Below are 20,211 nucleotides of genomic sequence, written 5' to 3' on the forward strand. Positions count from 1 at the left end.
GCAGTATACTCTTAAATTAGCTGTTTATTTGTATGCACAAGTTCAGGTCCTCAGTTTGGTTGCATGACAAATTGCCATACCGCAATAGATACAAGAAACAATTTTATTACAGTTTAATAAAATCCAAACAGTAATAATCACAACAATATAATGACATACATTTCTTTTGGTACGTATACAGCCCATGTCTCGGCAGTGTATAAATTCAACTATACACCGCAAGTACTGTGTCCTGACCACTATTATTCACATGTGTAAAACCATCACAGCAATTCAACAAATATCACAGTAATTAGTGACATACACTTTGTAACTGCTTTACATGAGCATAATGTATACATATGGTCCCTGTGTACCTACACATGACTAGTGCCACCCGAGTACTATTACTCACAGGTGTAAAACCAACACAGCAGTTCTTTAAAGAATATCACAGCGCTTAGTGACGTACATGCTGTAACTCCCTTGTAGAAACTTAATACAAACATGTGAGGACACAGAAAGCTAGCAGTGGGCATACATGGGAATACCACCGCCTCAATACTAATTCACAAGTGTAAAACCAACCAAGCAGTTCTTTAAAGAATATCACAATGCTTAGTGACATACATTTTCTAACTAGCTTATATAAGCTTTATACAAACATGAGAACATACACAAAGCTAGCGGTGCACCCGCATAGAAGTGCGGCCATCTGAACACGCTTATTTGCAAGTGTAAGCTCAACAGAACAGTTCGTTATAGTGACGCACATTTTGTAACTGCCTTATACAAGCTTAGTGCAAGCACAAGAATGCAGAAAAATATAAATTAAAAACTTGCTCTATGCATACACAAACAGATCAACACAAATGGTAAACACCGCTTTGAAGACAAATGTGACTGTGGCAAAGCGCAGTGCTGTGCCGGTTGAAATTGCCACCCACAAAAGTATGGAGCAATGCTTAAACCACAGGCAATAAAGTGCTGAAAGACTGCGTCTCTAACTTAACTATTTTAATTCAAATTTCTTGAATATAGGGCTCGCTTGCAGATAAGGCATCTGATCCAACTGACCCGATTTTACACCTGCTACATGCATACAATGCACTCAGATATAACTGGTAATAATAATTATAAAAGGCATTTAAAAACTTGATAGTATGATGAAGATGCATGACTAGAAAAGTTCTGTCCCCCTCGTACTTGTTAAAAAGGTGTAAGTACGACACATGTTCTTTTTTTCCTCAATTTTTGCATTAATGGACAGCCGGGAACCTCGAACCGACACAAAAAAAAGATACTGCTATGTTAATAGTGTTATGAATAATTTTTTGTGAAAGCTTTTTTACAGACAAGTTGCAGTCTCGTTTCTGGAGGTTGAGCTGTATCTTGCAAAATAACTTGAAAAGTAGTCACATGGGAGCATGACACTATATCATAATGTTAGTTTCAGTTGACTCTCTTGCCCTAAAAGTCGCTGCTCACTGTGGCCAGTGATGCAACAGCAGTGTCAGTGTGATTTTCATCACACTTCTGTCCTATGCCATTCTTACCAGAGTTGGTGGCACATAGATACCCAAATTTCGATAGTGTTGCTTTCTCAGGTGGTTGCTTTTGATTTGCTCAATATCAGTTGCCACTTCAGCTGCATCAGACTTCTTTTTTACCTCTTCAACAACAACATCAACAACAATCTTATGACACCTGTGTTGTCCTTCTAGTTGCCTACAAAGACCAGTCAATCTAGCAACAACACTGACAGTCTCTACTATCTTGTAATGGGGGAGAGGTGTGTCCCACCATGTGTTCCACATTGTTGCCACTATGTGGGCTGGCTGGGGAGGCAACAACTGTAATATGTTTGCATTTGCATATATTAAAGTGATGCTTGTACTGTGTTATAACACCTAACTTAGTCTTGCACTTGCTGCACAATAACACTGGCTCACAGTCGTGGTGAAAAGCTTTTGTATGTTGAGAAAATGAGTTGTATCCACTACAAAAAAAGTCAGTGATAGCACACATGTTGCTCTACCAGGCCTGGTGTGGTTCCTTCTGACACTGCTGCTGATGCTGACGCGCTGCTGCTTGCCTCGTACACTGTTGCAGCTGCAGTAGACGTGGCAGTCTCTGTATCTATTGCTGCCGTGTCATCTGTCATGGTAACTTCCAAGTGGTACCGGGCTCACTTCTGCAACAGAGATGTTGTTTGCCCCTTGAGGGCACTCATGATCAGGGCCAATAATTTCGTAGGCATTGTCTCCTGCATCGAAGAACCAATAAGAACAGCATGAATTAATAAACATAGCTCTAAAAAGTATGGACATCAAGACTTAACCACAAGCTTTGCACATAAGTGACCGGGCTTAATGAATAATACTTGCAGGAGGAGCTACAATTGTTTGTGTATATTACAGTAAAGCCTCATCAGACGATATTCAAGAGGCACGGGAAACATGTCTCTCGAAACCAAAAATTTTGAGACACTGAGGAGCCAGACTAGATCACTTTATTATGCATCATCACTGAAGTATGTTTTGATATATCTGAAGGAATAAATGCTCAGGGTGGCTTAAAGGTGGCTAAACCACTTCTCGACATTTTTTGAACATTTCAAGTAAACACGCGTATCGAAATCAGAATGCCGTCACGATCGACGAAGCCAAATGCCAGAGTGCGTAGCACTGCCGGAGCACCACAATATGAAGAAAATGACCCCGTGCGCCTCTCTGGACCTATCCTGCACCCCCCAGTTCGTCCTGACGTCACCAGGCTGTCTCTGATGATGTCACCAGTTTCCGGTGCTCTCGATTGGTCGAACGAAAGTGTACGACTGCCGGCAAGGCCTGCAAGCAAATACACACACTCCTTCTTCCTCGTCGCGTTGCGCGCGATGCCATTGTGGGCAGCCAATGGGGGCAAAGAACAGAAACGCCAACAGAAGGGTCTCCCTACGAGGCTCTTCAACACGAGTCACCATATAGTTCCGTTGTATTAGCGCCACCCCTCGCAGGACGACGGGCCAGCGCGGCAGCAACAGAGCTCGTTGGTGTTGGCCTGTCCCGTAACATTTGGAGGTGTACTAGGCAAGGAAAAGACGATACTGTCCATATGGCGTGTACCAGATGAAAGAGTAAAATGAGTGGGGACTACTTTTCGATAATCAAACACACGTAGCTCCACTATTACTGCACCGTTTCGAAAAATTCTCGTGGCTACCTGTTCATTGCCTTATTGTGTAGAACTGCAACACCGCAACTAAATTTCAACCTCGGTAGTTTAGGGGCCCTTTAAAGAAGACATTCACAGCTTTTTAGTGACTGTAGATTGTGTTAGCTTCCTTCCCAACTTCTGGAATTTAAACACTTCGCTTTGCAAGCCTTGTTGCTCGCAGTACCTTTGAGGTGCTCTTAGACGCTCGACAGCTTCAACTGCCGACACTTTCTGCCCTGCACTGTCCTCGTTGCACTCCTTTTCTGGTTCATGCTAAAAGAGACATGTGCGATTGACTTGTGTAAGGATTGCGTGATCTTTACGCCCTTCGGAGCACACAAGGTGCACAAAGTGAATGTGTCTGGGTTGTGTCCCTTCGAAGTAGTGAATACTTAAAAAGTCATCCTTAGTAACAAAGGTGTCTCTTGTATACAGTATTGTTAACGTGGCAAACATCGGAAAACCAACCAAACGATTTTCAGATGTCTCTTACAACCAAGTGCATCTTGTAATGAGATTCTACTGTACTGAATATTTTTCAACTATGGATCATCTGCATGTACATATAGTCACAAAGACATGTTGTGTGGAATGGCGAATCGGGAAACAGTTCGTACTCTTACTTTTTGTCCCTAACATAAGCAGCTGATAACAATATGATAAAAAAGCAGGCAATGAGGCTAGAATGGAACATAATCCTTCAGCTCTAAACAGTTTTTTGGGCCCACATCATTCGCTCATATGACATAAGGAAACAACTTGATTGCAGTAATGGCTGCATGTGATCTGAGTTGATTGAAACAAACTATACGTAAGGTTGTCCTGTATGTAATTTTATCAGAGTGCTTTTTAGATGTCCTGCTGGTGATCCTAGCTGCGCGATGCTTCTCATGCTTTTTGGCACCATTCCTTTTTTTCCACTCCACTTTTTTTCAGATTTTCTCCCCTTTCCCTTCCCCCTTGTGTAAAATAGCACACTTGAAGTATCAAATCTGTTGAACTAACGTGTGTATCAAACCTGTTAACATGTGTGCTTCTCTGTGGTCTGTGTTGTATTTTTGCGCTGCACAATTCAATTCAAGATGAAAGATGGAACGTCCCTGCCTTTAGTTTAATTGTGTGTGTGTGTGTGTATATGTCTCTCTCATGTTTTGAAATATATGTACATTCAGGAGTGCCTGCATGCCCTTCTCTCCTGCTCCAGTGACGAAAAGGAGAGCCTGTTTATGTACCATAGTAAAAAATTCAAAGGTTTTCGCTGTGCCCATTACATCCCTTATCATATGGATCTGTCACAATACAGAGTAGCAGTGGTCCATAATACTAGCCCATCACAACATAATTATAAATTAACACATACCGACATGCTGCGAAACAGCTGTTGCAAAGCCGCTGGTGAAGGCAATTTCCGCAGCACTGCAGTGGTACAGCCGAGTTCCACCTTTATAGTGACAAATCCATATGCCTGTTAGCAACTCAGTAGTTGTTGATGGTTTCATAAGCTTTACACTACACAATAAAGTAATCTAGACAACTTTGTTGGAACAAATGCACATAATTAGGACACCACTTAAACACTAACACGATTAATTGCCCCCAATCTCTCACTCACTAAGGGATAATACTACTGAAACATCGGTGGAGAGCTCAGATTAACACAGCCCACAAAGGACAAGCGTTCTTTGAGGAAAACAGCTATAACAGCGGTTAGTTTTCTTGATCATTTTATGTGGTAGCTTTGATTTAAATGTCATGCAGTACTATAAAATACGAAGTGCCGCATTTCTAGCAGCAGAAGGCGTCGTCAGGCTCATGGTACAACAGATTTTTGCACTGTTTGTCAGTGAGCCCACACATACGAAGAAAACCGAATTCACACATACATATACAGTGTCAAGTGCACTTCTCCTTCTGAAAACGCAGCCACCAGTTCCAATGTTGCTGAAAGGAAAGGTTATATAAAGTGCGAGACTGCATGGAACTGCCACTTATGACTGTAAATGTATGGTCTGCTGATTGCAGAGGTAGTCACATGCTATTTCTAGTCTCTTTTAGAAGCATTACTAAAGAATAAATTAAAATCTATTCATAAGTCACGAATTTCATGCATCCACAGTTTGGCTAAATAACCTGTGAGAAAAAGACATGTTTACCTGGAATAGCAACCTTTTTTCCTGCTGCAAAACTTTCCTTCGAATTAATGAAATAACTTTACAGCGTCATAATGCGTTTCTCGCAACTACTTGCCGGCAGTGGCGAGTTAGTGTTTATATCCGACTCATTGGGCGACAATACTGCCAAACACAAATGCTTCACGAACACGAGAACACGTCCCTCGCAGAGAATAGCAACCATATATGCCTCTGTGAGACATGATCGCACCTTTGTGGTCAAAATGTACATTAGAACGACATCACCATCTCATTAAAAAAAAAGCCTCCGTACAAGGCAGCCGCCAACTGCATAATGTGAAATTGCAACTGATGTCCACTTACTGGTGGCCTGTGTTTGAGTCACTTTTGGCAGTTGACTGGGTGCTGAGAAATGCACGTCCTGGGTTGTCCCTGCAAAACGTACAGGGTTATGTCAAATGTTGAAAATATATATATGCCGGCATTTCATCAGTCGCAAAACAAACGAGTAAACTAATAAACAACTGTAATGTAAACAGAGTACACATCATAAGATAGGCTGTCAACTGTTAATGCATTACGCAAAAAACCTGATGCATAGGAAAGACTATATCTATACACACGAAACTGACACACAATTTAATTCGCTCTAGGTTTTTCCATGCAGTATATTCAAATTATTATGTCTCGTGGTTAGAGCAAAATTAGTGTAAATTACGAACTAAATTATCTACCCTGGAAACTTTTCTTCAATATGCACCTGTGCGCGCTTCGAACGAGTAGTGTTGTAAAATTTACGTACATGGCATTAACATAGTTGCTGAACACGGATTTCCTTTGCCCTGTGTCGTGTACAGTGAGCTACATATATCTGCCCCCCCCCTTTTTTGTACTAGCCATACTGCGTGCCACTGCACCTATACGCACGTCAATAAACCTCACGACACAGAAATAAAAAAAGCGCCAATCACCCATGCCTGCATGTTGTAGTGGGCCTAACCGAACCAAGCATGGGCTGTTGCTTTTTATAGTAAACACAGGCACCGTGCTCATTGCAAGTATGTATCTTGTCGCTAAGCAAATATGCAATTTCATTGTACCACTATTTTTTTATCACATGGATATATCTGTTGAGAGGCAAGACAAAAAGCAGTCACTTCTCAGAACTAATCAGCTTTCTTAAAAGACATTTTTAACTTTTCAATGACACTTGCTGCTATGTGTTTGTCTCCAGAGAGCATACTTGATTTGACTTTACAATCAGAGACATTACATAAATATACCACGTTAAGATGACTGCCTGGAGCACGTGAGAATTTTCATCTTCGTGTAACATACTGTATCTTGATTTTGTTGACATTTGGTCAAATGGTACACCCAATATACCCACATACTAGTTTTCTTGTCCAAATAATGTGCCAATGTATTTTGATTTTTTGGCATTGGCTCCTCTGCACTACGTGAAGTCGCGCTGCACTGGCTCTTTCACATCCTCGTGTCCTTGCAGCTGCCTTCTTGCGTTATATAAAGCGGGTGCCTGAAAAATATCGTATGCAAAAGTCAACACAAGGGCATGGTGCAAAACAACATCAAGACAGTCAAGGCCATGGCAATAAAAAAGTCTTAGCTCTTAGTCTTTAGTCTTCCTAGTGAAATGCATGCAAAACATCCAAATGACTGCAACAGTCAACTGCTAAACTAACTTGAATTTTTAGATTTAAGCAAAAAACAAATAACCAACAGTTAATCCTTGTTTGTCACGAATGTTAGAATACTCCTGCTTATGAATAGAATATTGGTCATTTTGCGACGTCATAGGTCTGTCATGAGTCTGGTGTATCGCAAACACCACTTGTGACACATCCTAAGCACATGCCCAGTGTGCCCCCCCCCCCGCACCATCCCTGGTTGTGCCACTGCTGAAGCCATAATTTGAGGATTATAGCTGCAAACATGATGCTCAGTAGGGATGAAAATATTGTCCTTCAGCTCAATGGATATATGGATGTGCCTATAAAAAAGGGCAACAAGGCTTGTTATGGCAAGCTTACCCACATTTCAATACTAACAAGTTCACTGCGGCCTGCATCTAAGCTTACTAAAAGGCATGAACTTATTTTCATGCATGAGGTGCGCAGTGGAGTTCATTTTTGACAGACCCGACTACTGCTGCAGTTTGAAATCTAGCATTTTAGATTCTTGTAGGCATGTAAAAGTTGCAGTTAAACCGCAGTTATTAGTTTATTACACCAACCTATTGTTCTGTGTACGACAGACTGGTAACACGGAATTAAAGCAACATTTTATTTTGATATGTTATTTCTCTACTAAAAATATTCAAGCGATAAACACATCTTGATCTGCCATGCTATAGCAAAATGCACACATTACGCTTGTAACCCCCAGAGGAAGGCTGATTTAGCTGTTCATATGACATAACTCTCACACGCCAACTCATATTAGCAAATGCACAGGCATGTCCAAAACAATAAGCGTATGCAAAGCGCCCCTGCAATTGTTTTTCCACACAGCAGCCGTTATATTCGATGCCGATGCGTAACTAGCTGCTCGACAATTCACCGAGTTCGTAGACATAAGCATCCTTTCAGTTTCGCACCGTGCACGAAAACCGCAACAGGAGACAAAACCAGACCTATAATCACACCATTTCAACATGAGCAAAAACAGTTCAGTCTTAGGGATAAACACTGTGAGAGCGATTTAGTGCGCGACGGCGACGAGCGACAGCTTCGAGCGACAAAACGGGCCGTCGCTTGAACAGATGGCTCGGTTCTGGAAATCTAGAAATCGTCGCTCGTCGCCCAGAAGTGCTATGAGCGACTAGCCAATAGCGCGAAGCCGGAACTGGATGTACATACATCGCTCAAATACTACCGATTGTCGCGCGGAACGAGCAAATGATTCAATTTTTATACGTGCAAGGATAAGAACGTACTGCAAGACCTCCGCAAATATTTTATGCTACTTTTTATAGTAAAATACATCAACGTAAATTACTAAAGCACGCGTCACGCGTGACTGCAGCCCTCATGCCGGCAACACCGGGGAGGCGTCGCTCAAAATCGTCGCTCGCACGGAGTACGACTTGTAGGCGACGAGCGAACGCGACAGCCATCTCCGTCGCGTCGCTTGTAGCTGCCGCGCGCAAGATCGCTTAGATGGGGTTTATACTTTTTTCAGCATAAAACATGGATTCCTCGTGCGTTTTCAGTAAGTTCAAGATAACGCGCCCAACTGACCTCTTGCAGCATGCAGCTGAATGCCTGCGGCAAAGTTTCTAACTAGCACTGGTGCTGCACGTAACTTCAGTGGTCGCAGATTCCCCCTGCGCGAGACACCGTCAAGCGCGCGGTTTATTTATAAAAAAAAAGCATGCTGCCAGCAAAATGACGTTTTCTGTTATGTGATTCCTTAGTTCAACAGCGTTCCGTACACAGTAGACTGCCAAACTGAATAAATTCAAACACACAAAACGCACGCTAATCACGCTCCGCATAGGCTCGGAATCACGGGCTGGTGAACCAACCATTTTAAGCGTCCTCTCGCCTGGCGTCTTATTGAACATACCATAGTTCTGGCAGCGTTTGCGATTTTTAAAGCTCTTACGGACAACGGCAAAGTGATAAAATCACATGCAGTTATCGCGACGACTGGCTTTTTCGATTGACATCGAGAGACACAGCGCGTATGCCTAGTCCTTTGTCAATCGCGTCGGCTAAGCGCAGCGACGACTTCCTGGCGATAGCATGACATATACGGACAATGTGCACCTAAGTTAGAATTCACTTACCGTGGAGGATTTGTTGTTATATCCAAGGCATGACGAACGACAGTCGTGTTTTCGTCGCGACGCGAGATGGCTGACATACGATCTCCCTTGGCTGGCCTTTGCTGCTGAAATGCATTGGCTGCTGCTGTGCTGCTCGGCGGACGGTCACCTTTCTCCGGTGCTGTGTTGTTCCGCGATCTTGAGCGCGCGCGCGCGCGGTGGAGCAACTCCGAGTGAAAAAGTAGAGCGCTCGCTACGCGTTCCGTTGAACTGCGGCAGCCTGTTCTCTTAGAAGCAAAACGATGTGTTCTTTGCTCAGCGTGCATGAATGATACATTGCCATGTTCGGGGCCGGCCACCTACAGTTGAAGCAGAAGATTACGCTACGTTTTGTTTTCTATTGCCGCAAGAGTCTCTCTTTTCTAATGTCGCAAGAGTCTTTTCACTCTCTCTCTCTGAAGGGGAGAGTGAAAAGCACATTTCACTCTCTCCTTGGTGACAGAGTGAACAATGCATTTCACTCTCCTCGACATTTCGCGAGAGTAAAACGACGCTTTGAAGAGTGAACCGGCAGCTTCACTCCTGCGATACCCTTCCTAGTTTTTAGAGTGTGCTAATTGCTCCGGAACGTGAGTTGTTACTGTGGCCTGGCATCGATCGCAACCAGTGCTTCGATGAACGCGCACGCATCGAAGTGATCCGGCCTTCCACCGATCGGCGCCCGCGTTCCAAGACGGCTTCGAGGACGCCTGTTACATGGGCAGTTTTGTGTGAAAATGTAAAACACATAGTAGCGTAAGAAACTATGTAGAAAAAAGAACTACATGCCGCCATTTCTAATTTGAAACTTGAATTCATTTTTGAAAATGTTAAAAAATTCTAATGTTCTTTTTTTCTAATCAGTTTGAGCAAAGAGGAATGTAGCGTTCAATTTTTTTAACCCATAGTGCGAGAGAAAAGCACAAACAAGGAATGCCTGCACCTAATATTATAACGTGATTTCATATTTCTCCTAAGGTTACGTAATTTAAGAAATTAAGCAATGTAGGATATCAGGTTTCGCTTCTATTTTATGATGAGGTTAAAGCTGTGTATTTGGTGGATTCATAAAATGTTAAATTTTCCAAACAATTCACTCGTATTGGGGTCGTATTGGGCGATTGCAATACGTCCAATTGCTTTCTTCTGTAACAAGAATATCTTGTTTCTATTGCCGCGAATCTTTGCAGTGTTTGTTCATTCTTCAAATCTGCCGCCACGCCGCTTTATCGCTTTGTTTGCGACGCAAGACGCGCCCAGATTTATCTCGATTGATAGCATCTAGGCAGCGCTGATTCTAAGTTGTTCCAGATTGTTCTAGTAGCTTTGCATGCTTTATCTAGAAAGCTCGCCATCAGCTTTAAATTTAGCGCGTACGACAGCGGCGGGCATTCTGTTCGACGACTGCCGAGCACGCTGGTCGCTTCGCTGCCGCCGAGTGATTCCGTCCATTGTGGGCGGAAGTCAGCCCAATAAACAGTTTTCTATTGAAGAACTATTATCCGTCTTCATCGCTCCTGTGACTGCCGTCACCACTACGTAACACATGGTGAAGGTGCGGGGTAGCCTTCCATGTTCCGGCGCCTCCTTCAAGTCGTGAAGCCAGCCCTCAGCGCTTCGCACTCGAGGACGAGCCAGCAGCTCAGCGAGCCAGCCGATGTCTCCAGGAAGAGGATCCTGAGTTCGGGACCCTGCCGGACTGCACCAGAAAGCGAAAAGGCGCCGCTAAGAGTACCGCAACCTCGCCGAAGACGTCGACACCGATCATACTGCAGCAGCCGCGGGTGCCACCAACTTTCAATGGATCCCTAGGCGAAGACCCCGAAGAATGGTTGGTCGAATTTGAGCGCGTTGCATCTTTCAACAAGTGGGATGATGCGGCAAAAATTGGGACAAGTATTTTTCTCATTGGAGGGCTCCGCACGCACGTGGTACGAAAACCGCGAGTCGTCCCTAACGACATGGGAGCTATTCAAGAGGGAACTATTGTAGGTATTCTGCAGTTGTTTCGTGAGGAAAGAAAGAGCCGAACGACTCCTCGAGTCCAGGATCCAGCTGCCAAATGAAACCGTCCGTGGTTTCGTCGAAGAGATGAAGCGCCTATTTCGCCGCGCCGACCCCGAGATGACTGTGTAAAAGAAAGTTCACTTTTTAATACGCGGCGTAAAATAACAACTCTTTGGCAGCCTCGTCCGCCAGCTGCCAAAAACAGCCGAGGAATTCATGCAAGAAGCCAGCACGATTGAGAAGACCCTCGACGTCCGGGCTCGGCAGTACAACCGCCCTTCCTCTGTTTGTGCAATCCGTCCGGACACGACGACTACCACCAGCAACAGCTTGCGGGAAGTGGTCCGCGAAATTGTTCGCGAGGAGCTACGCCGAATACTGCCATCTTCCGCACAGCCGCAAGCTACAACTCTCATGGATATGGTACGGAAACAAGTGGAACAGGCACTTGGAACCCCGATGGCCATAGAACCCCAGGCCATGACGTACGCCGCTGTAGTACGCACTCCTCAGCCTCAACGACCGCCACTACATCCTGTCCGACATGAACAACTTGTTCCCAAACACCGCCTCCCTGCCTCCGCCCTCCCAGCCTACGAGCAACGCTCAAGCCCCAGGAAATGTGACGCCTGGAGGACTTGCGACAACCGACCGTTGTGCTTCCATTGCGGTGAAGCCGGCCATATTCTTCGTCACTGCCCGTACCGACGTATCGGTCTTCGAGGATTTGCCGTTGAGGTCCCACGACCAGGCTTCGGCCCACGCCCGCAGGAAATCGACGAGTACCTGCGCCGAGAGGAGTACACGCCGAACCGCCTTTCGCGCTCACCATCGCCGTCAACGTCGCGCTTTGCGTCGCCACGCCGCAGCTACGCAGCCGCGGTACGGGGAAGGTCTCCCAGCCCCCGTAGGGGAAACTGAAGGCGGTAACCTCTGGAGGTGAGGTCGCTCACGAGCGAAACACCGAAGATCCTTCACCGACCACGCTCGATGAAGACGCTACACCCGCTACGCCGCATGAATAAGCTCCACTCGCTGCACTGCCGCCGCAGAAAATGACAACTCCGACCACAACCCGAACTGCCTTGAAAACGACGCCGCAACCCAGAAAAGCTTCGACGATACGCCCCACCCGCGACTTGAATACGCGACGAAGCCGTAACCCGACGCCGAGCGCGACGTGCAATGCAAGAGCCAAGACATCCAACTTAGTGACTATCGACGGCCGGAAAGTTACAGCTAGTCGACACAGGAGCCGATTACTCAGTGATGAATGCAACATTCGCTGCGCAGCTGAGGAAAGTCACGACCGCTTGGGATGGCCCACAACTTCTCAGGGTAGGGGGCCACCTCATTACGCCATCAGGACGATACACAGCGCGAGTGACTGTCAAAGGACACAAAGGACAGCAGAATGTCTTGCAATCGTTTGGGCTATCACCGAATTTTGACCTTATGTATATCGCCGTTCATGTGACGTCGCGACCGATCACCAGGTCCTGTGCTAGCTGTAGCCATTAAACGACCCATCTGGGCACCTAGCTCGTTGGGCGCTTCGCCTGCAGGACTATGACATTCGTGCTGTGTAGCGGTCAGGCCATAAGCATCCGGATGCCGACGCTCTTTCTGGCTCACCCCTCCCCGATAAGCATAGCACCCCGCCTCTCTTCAGCTACGATTCTTCGTCTCTTACATTCGCCGACATGCCAGCAGAGCAACGCAGGGATCCTTGGATAGCCTCTCTTCTAGAGTATTTATGTCAACCGTCACCTCTCACCACTGACCGCTCGCTTCGTCGCACTGCTCGCCACTTTGCCACCCGCGTAGGACTCCTGTACCGCCGCAACAACCTACCTGATGGCCGTAAAGGGTTGCTAGTGATTCCTTGTTAAAACGGACATTTGGGCAAGTTGTCAGGCCATTTTGAACAGAACAGCGCGTACTTTGACAGGGACAGAGAGGGAGACGCAACACGGACGAGCGCTGACTTGCAACTCAAGTTTATTGCTTGGAACGAGGAATATAAAGTGGATGAAAAAACAACTTGCTGCAGGTGGGGACCGAACCCACAACCTTTGCATTTCGTGTGCGATTTGCATTTTGCGTGGGTTCGGTCCCCACCTGCGGCATGTTGCTTTTTCATCTACTTTCATTTCCTTTCATTTCCATTCATTTATCATTTCTTTATTTCATTTATTAAGCACAAGTAATTTCCAATATGTTATCCTTGGTGTCAGCGTTCGTTGGCTTCTTATGACGTATCTGAGAGAGGCATTTGGCAAAAAACTGTAGCCGTTTTCCTAAAGAATTTTTTAATTCACTCACGTTAGACGATCCGTTCCTGGGGAAAAATTCGCAGGATGTAATTCAGTTTTTAGAAACTAACAAGAACAAAGGACTGATGGCCTGCTCTTTCGACATTAAGTACATATATTATTCACTACCGCATAATGAACTTTTCTCGACCATATAGGAATGTATTGACCGACAAGGGTCAATTGAATCCCAAAACAAGGCCGGCGTATCCCTCGGTGATTTTTTTAGAATTACTTCAAGTGTACTTAAGTTCTACATTAATTTTCTGGGACGGCGAGTTTTACTTGCAAAAATGGGGAGTTTGCACCGGCTCATGCATAGCTCCTGTGCTTAGTGACTTATTAGCACAGAAGGATAGGAGACTCCAAGATAAATTTAAAGGGTGAAATGTTTTACAGTGTTTTCGCTATGTAGAGGACTTTCTTGTTCTTTTAGACACAAGTGTGGAAAAATTTAATGCAGTGTTAGGCAGATCAAAGATCTTTCTTCAGTGCCTTTATCCGCTTATACTAACTACTGAAGTGCCAGAAAACGAAGTCGGCAAATTTTTGGATATAAAACTCAGATTAATGCAACATCACACGTGTTGGTCTTACGAGCCACGAAGCAATAAGCCATTGCTACCTTTTACGTCATCTCATTCTAAGCTGGTTGACCGAGCCGTGGCGAAATCATGCTATCACAACGCGCTTCAAAAATCTTGCATGCACTTCATGCAAGATAGCTTCAATAATAAAACTGAACTGGTAAAGGCTGGTTATCCCAAGCAGCTGCTTGTGTCAGGGCCAGAAACCATCCTCAGTAGTTTGAGGAAGAACAGAAAAGGACAACGTATAGATTCGATTACACCAAAGGAAAAAGATAAAACCACTGTAGTGCCCTATATTCATCATGTCTCCCACAGAATAAAAAACGATAGCTAACAGAGTATATGTCGAAGTCGTTTTCTCGGCTCCGTATAAGCTTGGGAAGATGTCCAAAATGGTTAATACCGCAGAAGAGTACACATTTGGGCTGGTTGGTTCATGATTACGAGCAATAAAAAACAGCGCTATACAACAGGACGAGTGAAGGGACACAGACAACAGCGCTGTTGTCTGTGTCCCTTCACTCGTCTTGTTGTTTAGCGCTGTTTTTATTCATCATCATCATCAGCCTGGTTACGCCCACTGCAGGGCAAAGGCCTCTCCCATACTTCTCCAACAACCCCGGTCATGTACTGCTGGTCATGTATTGCTCGTAGGTTAATAACGAATTCGTTCAGAGAGACTGCAATATCCAACATGAAAATCAATTCGTCTCTTGTAAAGGGGGTGTTGACTACGCCACTCCCGTGTCATATGGCAGGCTTAATGTCGGTTAGACGGTGCCTTAATGAACACCTGAAGGAGCAGAACAACAATGTTGCACAATACTGTAAAAGGGCATCTTGGCATCCACTGTAGAGACTGCGGCAGCAAGGTTTGCCAGCCTGACTTCGCTCGAACACAGGTTTTAAGTACACGCAGTAACTAACTAACGCGTGAAACCACAGAAACAGCGCACATCGCCAGGTCAAAAGACGCATGCATCAGTAGCCCATCCTTATCGATTTCGTCCAAAGAACTGTCATTTTTAGCGGGGGGAGATATGATGATTACAGTTGTCTCGTTGGTTCAGTGCGGCATGTATGATTGACTGTGAAACTATGAATGTTTTTTTTTGCTTCTCTTGTCGTTTTGAGCTGGTATATTTTCCCCGTTTCAAGCAATAAACTTCAGTTGCAACTCAGCGCTTGTCCATGTCCTGTCTCCCTCCTTGTCCCTGTCAAAATACGCGCTGTTCTGTTCTGAATAGTGATTCCTCGCTATTTATTTTTTTTTCAATTTCTTTTTGAAGTTTATTTATTTCGGACAATCATGTACATATTTTCCGTGGACGCTGGCGAATATGCAAATAAATTCCTGACAAAATGCCACCTACCAATAAGCACAAATACTTAGTGAGAATAACAAATCATGATTATATTGCGCTTAGTGTTACACTGACGATTTTCGTCAGTGTAATCAGTGTAACAAAATCGTAAGTGTAACAGTGAGCGCAATGTAATCATGAACGTCCATCAACTAGCCCCCTTCATTGCTTTACTAAATAATAACAAAAAAAGAACAGTCAAACCACGGCAACTCATAGTTTAAAAAGTTAGAAAGGTAGCGGAAACCACATATAACTGCAAGCATACACATATATGTAAAATATGATGACTTCAAGAGTAACTATACAAACACTACACGATATAATGAACAACATTGAAAACATGAGAACAATTCCGTAGAACAAAGGTGATCATTTGCCTACATAGTCCGTCCCTACTGAAATGATAATAGGTAGGTATGCATACTTTCTTTCAGGGCGTGGACAGAAGTGCTTCTTTCGATAAGGGACAATGTATTAGGGTGTTTGTGTAAGAGGTGTGGTATTACGTAATCAAGCATCTTGGTGCCGTAGTTTGTGCGCAGCTTTTCCTCTTTATAAAACGTATGTCGCAAGTCGTGGCAGTGTTCTCTCCGAAGGTAGTTATTTAGGAAACCAGATCTATCAGATACTCTTTGGTTACATATTAGAGTAGCTAGTTTCTTATTGAGTATATTACCAGTAGTCAGGATTTGTTGCTTTTGAAATATTGGGGCTGCGTGACAAGGGTATGGTTCACCTTTGATAATACGTAATACTCCTTTTTGGAGCACAAGTATACTTTCTATGTTGGGTTTTGTCATGGTACCCCACACAAGTAGGCAGTAATGAATGAGTGAGTGTACCAAAGTATAGTACTGCTGTTTCTTTAAGCACACTGGAATCAATCTTCGCAATTTACATATAATACCAATCCCTAGTGACACATTTGCACGGACTATATTTGTATGCATAGGCCAATCTAGGTATTCGTTAAAAAGTATAGCAAGAAATCTGATGTAACTCGGTCGATTACTTGGTTACTAAAATAAAGTTCTCGTCAGGAGCTGGCTTATTACGAAGTCTGAATATAACATACTTTGTTTTTTGGGCTTAATTCTTAACTGTTAATTTTAAGCCATTTTCAGTGTCCCTGCAGCCAATCGTTAGCCTTATCATGTAATGGTTCTAATTCCGTGCCGGAAAAGAAAGCGCTGGTGTCGGCGGCATATGATGTTAAATGTGGCGTGTGCTCCGACGATTTACGTTCCGACGTCTGTACCTCTTTTCATGCGGATCCGCAATGCATCGTATGGCTGAATGCTTTAATCGTACTCTCGGCGACGTGCTCGCCATGCACGTCTCCGCTGACCACACTAACTGGGACCGTATCTTTCCCTTTGTTACGTATGCTTACAACAGCGCCGCTCAGTCTACCACGGGATTCTCTCCCTTTTTCTCTATGGTCGCGAACCGTCCTCGTTTATGGACGCAATTCTCTTGTATCGCCCCGACGCTTCCGACTCCATCCGAAGCTGCCACTTATGCCGAAGAATGTCGTCAGATCGCCATCGCACTGACCGCGCAAGACCAGGCCAGCCAGAAACATGGCCGTGACGCAAGCTTGACTTTTCCATCGTATTCACCTGGAACGCTGATATGGCTCCGCGTTCCTTCCTCTACTCCTGGCATTTCTACAAAGTTCAGCTAAGAGCATGATGACCCATACCGAGTTCTACACCGGACTCCCCTGTCAACTTTGCCATTTACACTATTGAGCCAACTAGGGAAACGGCGTCCCGGATGCGAAACTGTTAATGTCGGCCCACTGAAGCCGCACTACGAACCACCAGTGCTGCTTGTTCCATAGGTCGCCAGGATTGCTCCTTTTTCGCCGAGAAGTGATTGTAGCGAGAATACGGACGCCAGCAGAAGACGAAGAGCAAGAAGACGATTGTTGTTGGTGCTCGCGTTCGCCTTGCTCGGCCGTTGTCTCTTACTGGGCATTCATATAAACCGCGAGCATATCTCACCTTAAACGCATACTATCAATTTATTTATTTATTCATTTATGGATACTGCGATCTCGAATAGAGATCATAGTATGTGTGACGCATAAAAAAGTGTTTACATAAAAGGCTGGCCTTTGATCCTCATTTCTAAGCCTTCCCAGTTTAATAGCTTGAATACTTCTTCCAAGCGTATACAGTGAAGAGCATCCGAGAGATTGTGTCTCCCCGTCTGGCCCCATTCTTGATAGGTAACTTTCGACTTTTCTTCTAGAGAAGGGTAGCTGTGAAATCTTTATACATGTTTCACAAGATATTCAGGTATGCCTCCTGTACTCCTTAATTACCTAACGCCTTTATAATTGCTGGTATCTCTACTCAATCAAGCGTCTTTTTATAATCTATGAAAGCCGCATAGAGGGGTTGATTGTATTCTGCAGATTTCTCGATTATCTGATTGATGACATGAATGGGATCCATTGTAGAATATTACTTCCTGAAGCCGGCCTGTTATCTTGGTTGACTGAAGTGAAGTGTTGCCTTTACTCTATTGGAAATTATCTTCGTGAATATTTTATACTACGCCAAAAACAAGCTAATGCGCCTATAATTTTTCAGTTCTTTAAAGTCTTCCTTCATGTGTATTAGTATATTGTTGGGATTCTTCCAGTTCTATGGCACACTTGAAGTCATGAGGCATTTTGTATAAAAAGCCGCAAGCTTTTCCAGCATGATATCTCGACAAGTTGTGAATAAACTGACTGTTATTCCATCTTCTCCGGTCACTTTTCTCCGGGTCATGTCTTGCAAGGCCCTCCTAACTTCATCGTTAGTTCATCATTACTTCGAATAAAGGTTGCGTGGCTGCTCTGGGTACTGTACAGGTCAGTATAGAATTCTTCCGCTGCTTTTACTATATCTTCTGAATTGATGATATTGTCAAAACTAAAACCCGCTAACTCGCGAGAAGTGCCATGAACTACTTACAGTAATGCACATTATTATGACATAACCACATACATAAACACAGGGGCGGAAGCTTTTACAGAATTTCTATAACTTACACATACCTTTACACCCCGCCTCAATACTCGGAGACGAACCGCTAGTGCCCTTCGCCGACTTGTTCAGGTTTTACGAGAAACCGCTTTTTTTTTTTGCACAGACTATAAAGTAACGCAGCTTTTGCCGCTTGAACATTTGATTTCTTAATAATTTGTGGCTGGCGCAGCATGGACTTAGTCGTTTTTGCGCCATTAAACCCGAATTAACTAACTTGATGATATTGCCCTCCTTATATTTCAGCGCATACATCTTGGCTTGTCCTATGCCAACTGTTCTTCTCACTAATTTTAAGCTGCATTCACTTTTTAATACTTCCTCAATTTTTCTCACGTTATAATTTCGAATATCCGTTACTTTCTCCGTGTTGATCGTTTGGACAGTTCCGCGAATTATATCTGATCTCTTAAAAAGGACACGTATACTTTGTAGTTTTTTATTAGGTTCCTTATTGCTTGGGAGAGTTTGAATGAAAGAATATTTATTTTGACCGAAAGAAAATACAAAGGATTTCTGTCAAAGAGGCTGACAAAAAGGCACGAATACCTAAGTGCGAATCCCCTTCCCCAACCCATTCCCAGTGCACAAAACACTCAAGCACACAGGGTGAGCATGGTACACAAAGTGGATACATACACAAAAAATGAAAAGCACATGAGATATGTAACAGAAATATTGAATACGATTTCTGTACAAAAGAATGAACAGTCATACCTGAAGCGACAACAAATACATGCTCACTTTTTTTTAAGTGCTTAGGGGCGGTGATTAATTTATTATAGTGTGTAAGCCAGAGTGACGATTAAGAAAATCAGAAACTGTGAATGCCTGCTTTTGCATGCCGTAATTTGTACGGGTCTTGCCCTGGTTGTAAGTTAATCGCCTTGTGTTGTATTTATGTTCATTCGGGAGGAATCTTCTAAAAAAGGCGCTTTCATTGAGTCTTCCCTCTTTAAATATTGCAATGGCAGTTTTTTTGTTAATAAGGTTTTCTATGGTTAAAATACAATTTATCTTGAAAAGCGGAGTGGAGTGGGTTCTATAAGGTGCGTTCTGAATTACACAAATCATGCGTTTCTGCAAGGTTAGTAAACTATGGATGTTGTTTTTTGTCGTGGTACACTGCACAGATAAACCATATTGCACGTGCGAATGCACTAGACTATAGTATAATTGTTTTTTTTTAATCTAGAAGGTAAAAGATGCTTTAATTTATTAATAACACCGATGGATCTTGTAATGCTGGTTTTAATGTTGCCGACATGACTTGACCAGTTTAAATTTTCTTCAAACGTAACACCAAGGAACCTCCCGGACGTAGAACGTATAATGACTTCATCACGGAATTGTAGTACTAAGCTATCATCAATACCCTTCTTGCGAGGTCGAAAAATAAGGTAGTTTGTCTTTTTAATGTCTAATTCTAACTTATTTGCTCTAAACCAGTCTGAGAGATTGCTGAGCCAAATATTTGATCCTTGAGGGTAATAAAGTTTCCACCAGAAAAAAATATTAGTGCCATCAGCAAACATGTTTTGGTCAGGCGTTAGAGGCACGTTTGTGATGTACCAGTACCAGTGGCACCCTCGACGATAATGGAAGAGAAATTAGTCCAGAGGAATTCGAAATCCCAAAGGTAACGCCGGAAGAAGTAAAGAAAGCCTTGGGAGATATGCAAAGGGGGAAGGCAGCTTGGGAGGATCAGATAACAACAGATTTGTTGAAGGAT

The 20,211-nt window shown here is 43.9% G+C and overlaps 2 protein-coding genes across 4 annotated transcripts in view; one reads left to right on the forward strand and one right to left on the reverse strand.

Annotated features, from left to right (window-relative positions):
• LOC142583454 (uncharacterized) overlaps nt 1-20,211 on the forward strand; it is a 718,432-nt gene that overhangs the window by 657,999 nt on the left and 40,222 nt on the right. The window lies entirely within an intron of this gene.
• On the reverse strand, nt 88-9,367 carry LOC142583452 (uncharacterized). 2 transcript variants are annotated; one of them, XM_075693918.1, is made up of 5 exons: nt 9,139-9,367; nt 6,722-6,864; nt 5,691-5,759; nt 4,556-4,636; nt 88-2,245 (listed from the first exon to the last, which is right to left on the reverse strand). In XM_075693918.1, the coding sequence occupies exons 2-5, from the start codon at nt 6,768-6,770 to the stop codon at nt 2,133-2,135; spliced, it is 312 nt and encodes a 103-aa protein (XP_075550033.1). In that variant the 5' UTR covers nt 6,771-6,864; nt 9,139-9,367; the 3' UTR covers nt 88-2,132. The 2 variants fall into 2 exon arrangements, with proteins under 2 accessions (XP_075550033.1, XP_075550032.1); XM_075693917.1 differs by having other exon boundaries at nt 6,722-9,367.

Source organism: Dermacentor variabilis, chromosome 5, assembly GCF_050947875.1.
Source record: "Dermacentor variabilis isolate Ectoservices chromosome 5, ASM5094787v1, whole genome shotgun sequence".
Taxonomy (NCBI): domain Eukaryota; kingdom Metazoa; phylum Arthropoda; class Arachnida; order Ixodida; family Ixodidae; genus Dermacentor; species Dermacentor variabilis.

Excerpts from the sequence above, each read along its gene's own strand:
- LOC142583452 (XM_075693918.1), bottom strand. The coding sequence starts at position 6,770 with ATGCCAAAAAATCAAAATACATTGGCACATTATTTGGACAAGAAAACT. Across the intron at positions 5,760-6,721 it reads TTATTTGGACAAGAAAACTA|GGACAACCCAGGACGTGCAT; the intron begins GTATGTGGGTAT and ends TACGTTTTGCAG. Across the intron at positions 2,246-4,555 it reads AGCTGTTTCGCAGCATGTCG|GAGACAATGCCTACGAAATT; the intron begins GTATGTGTTAAT and ends TCTTCGATGCAG.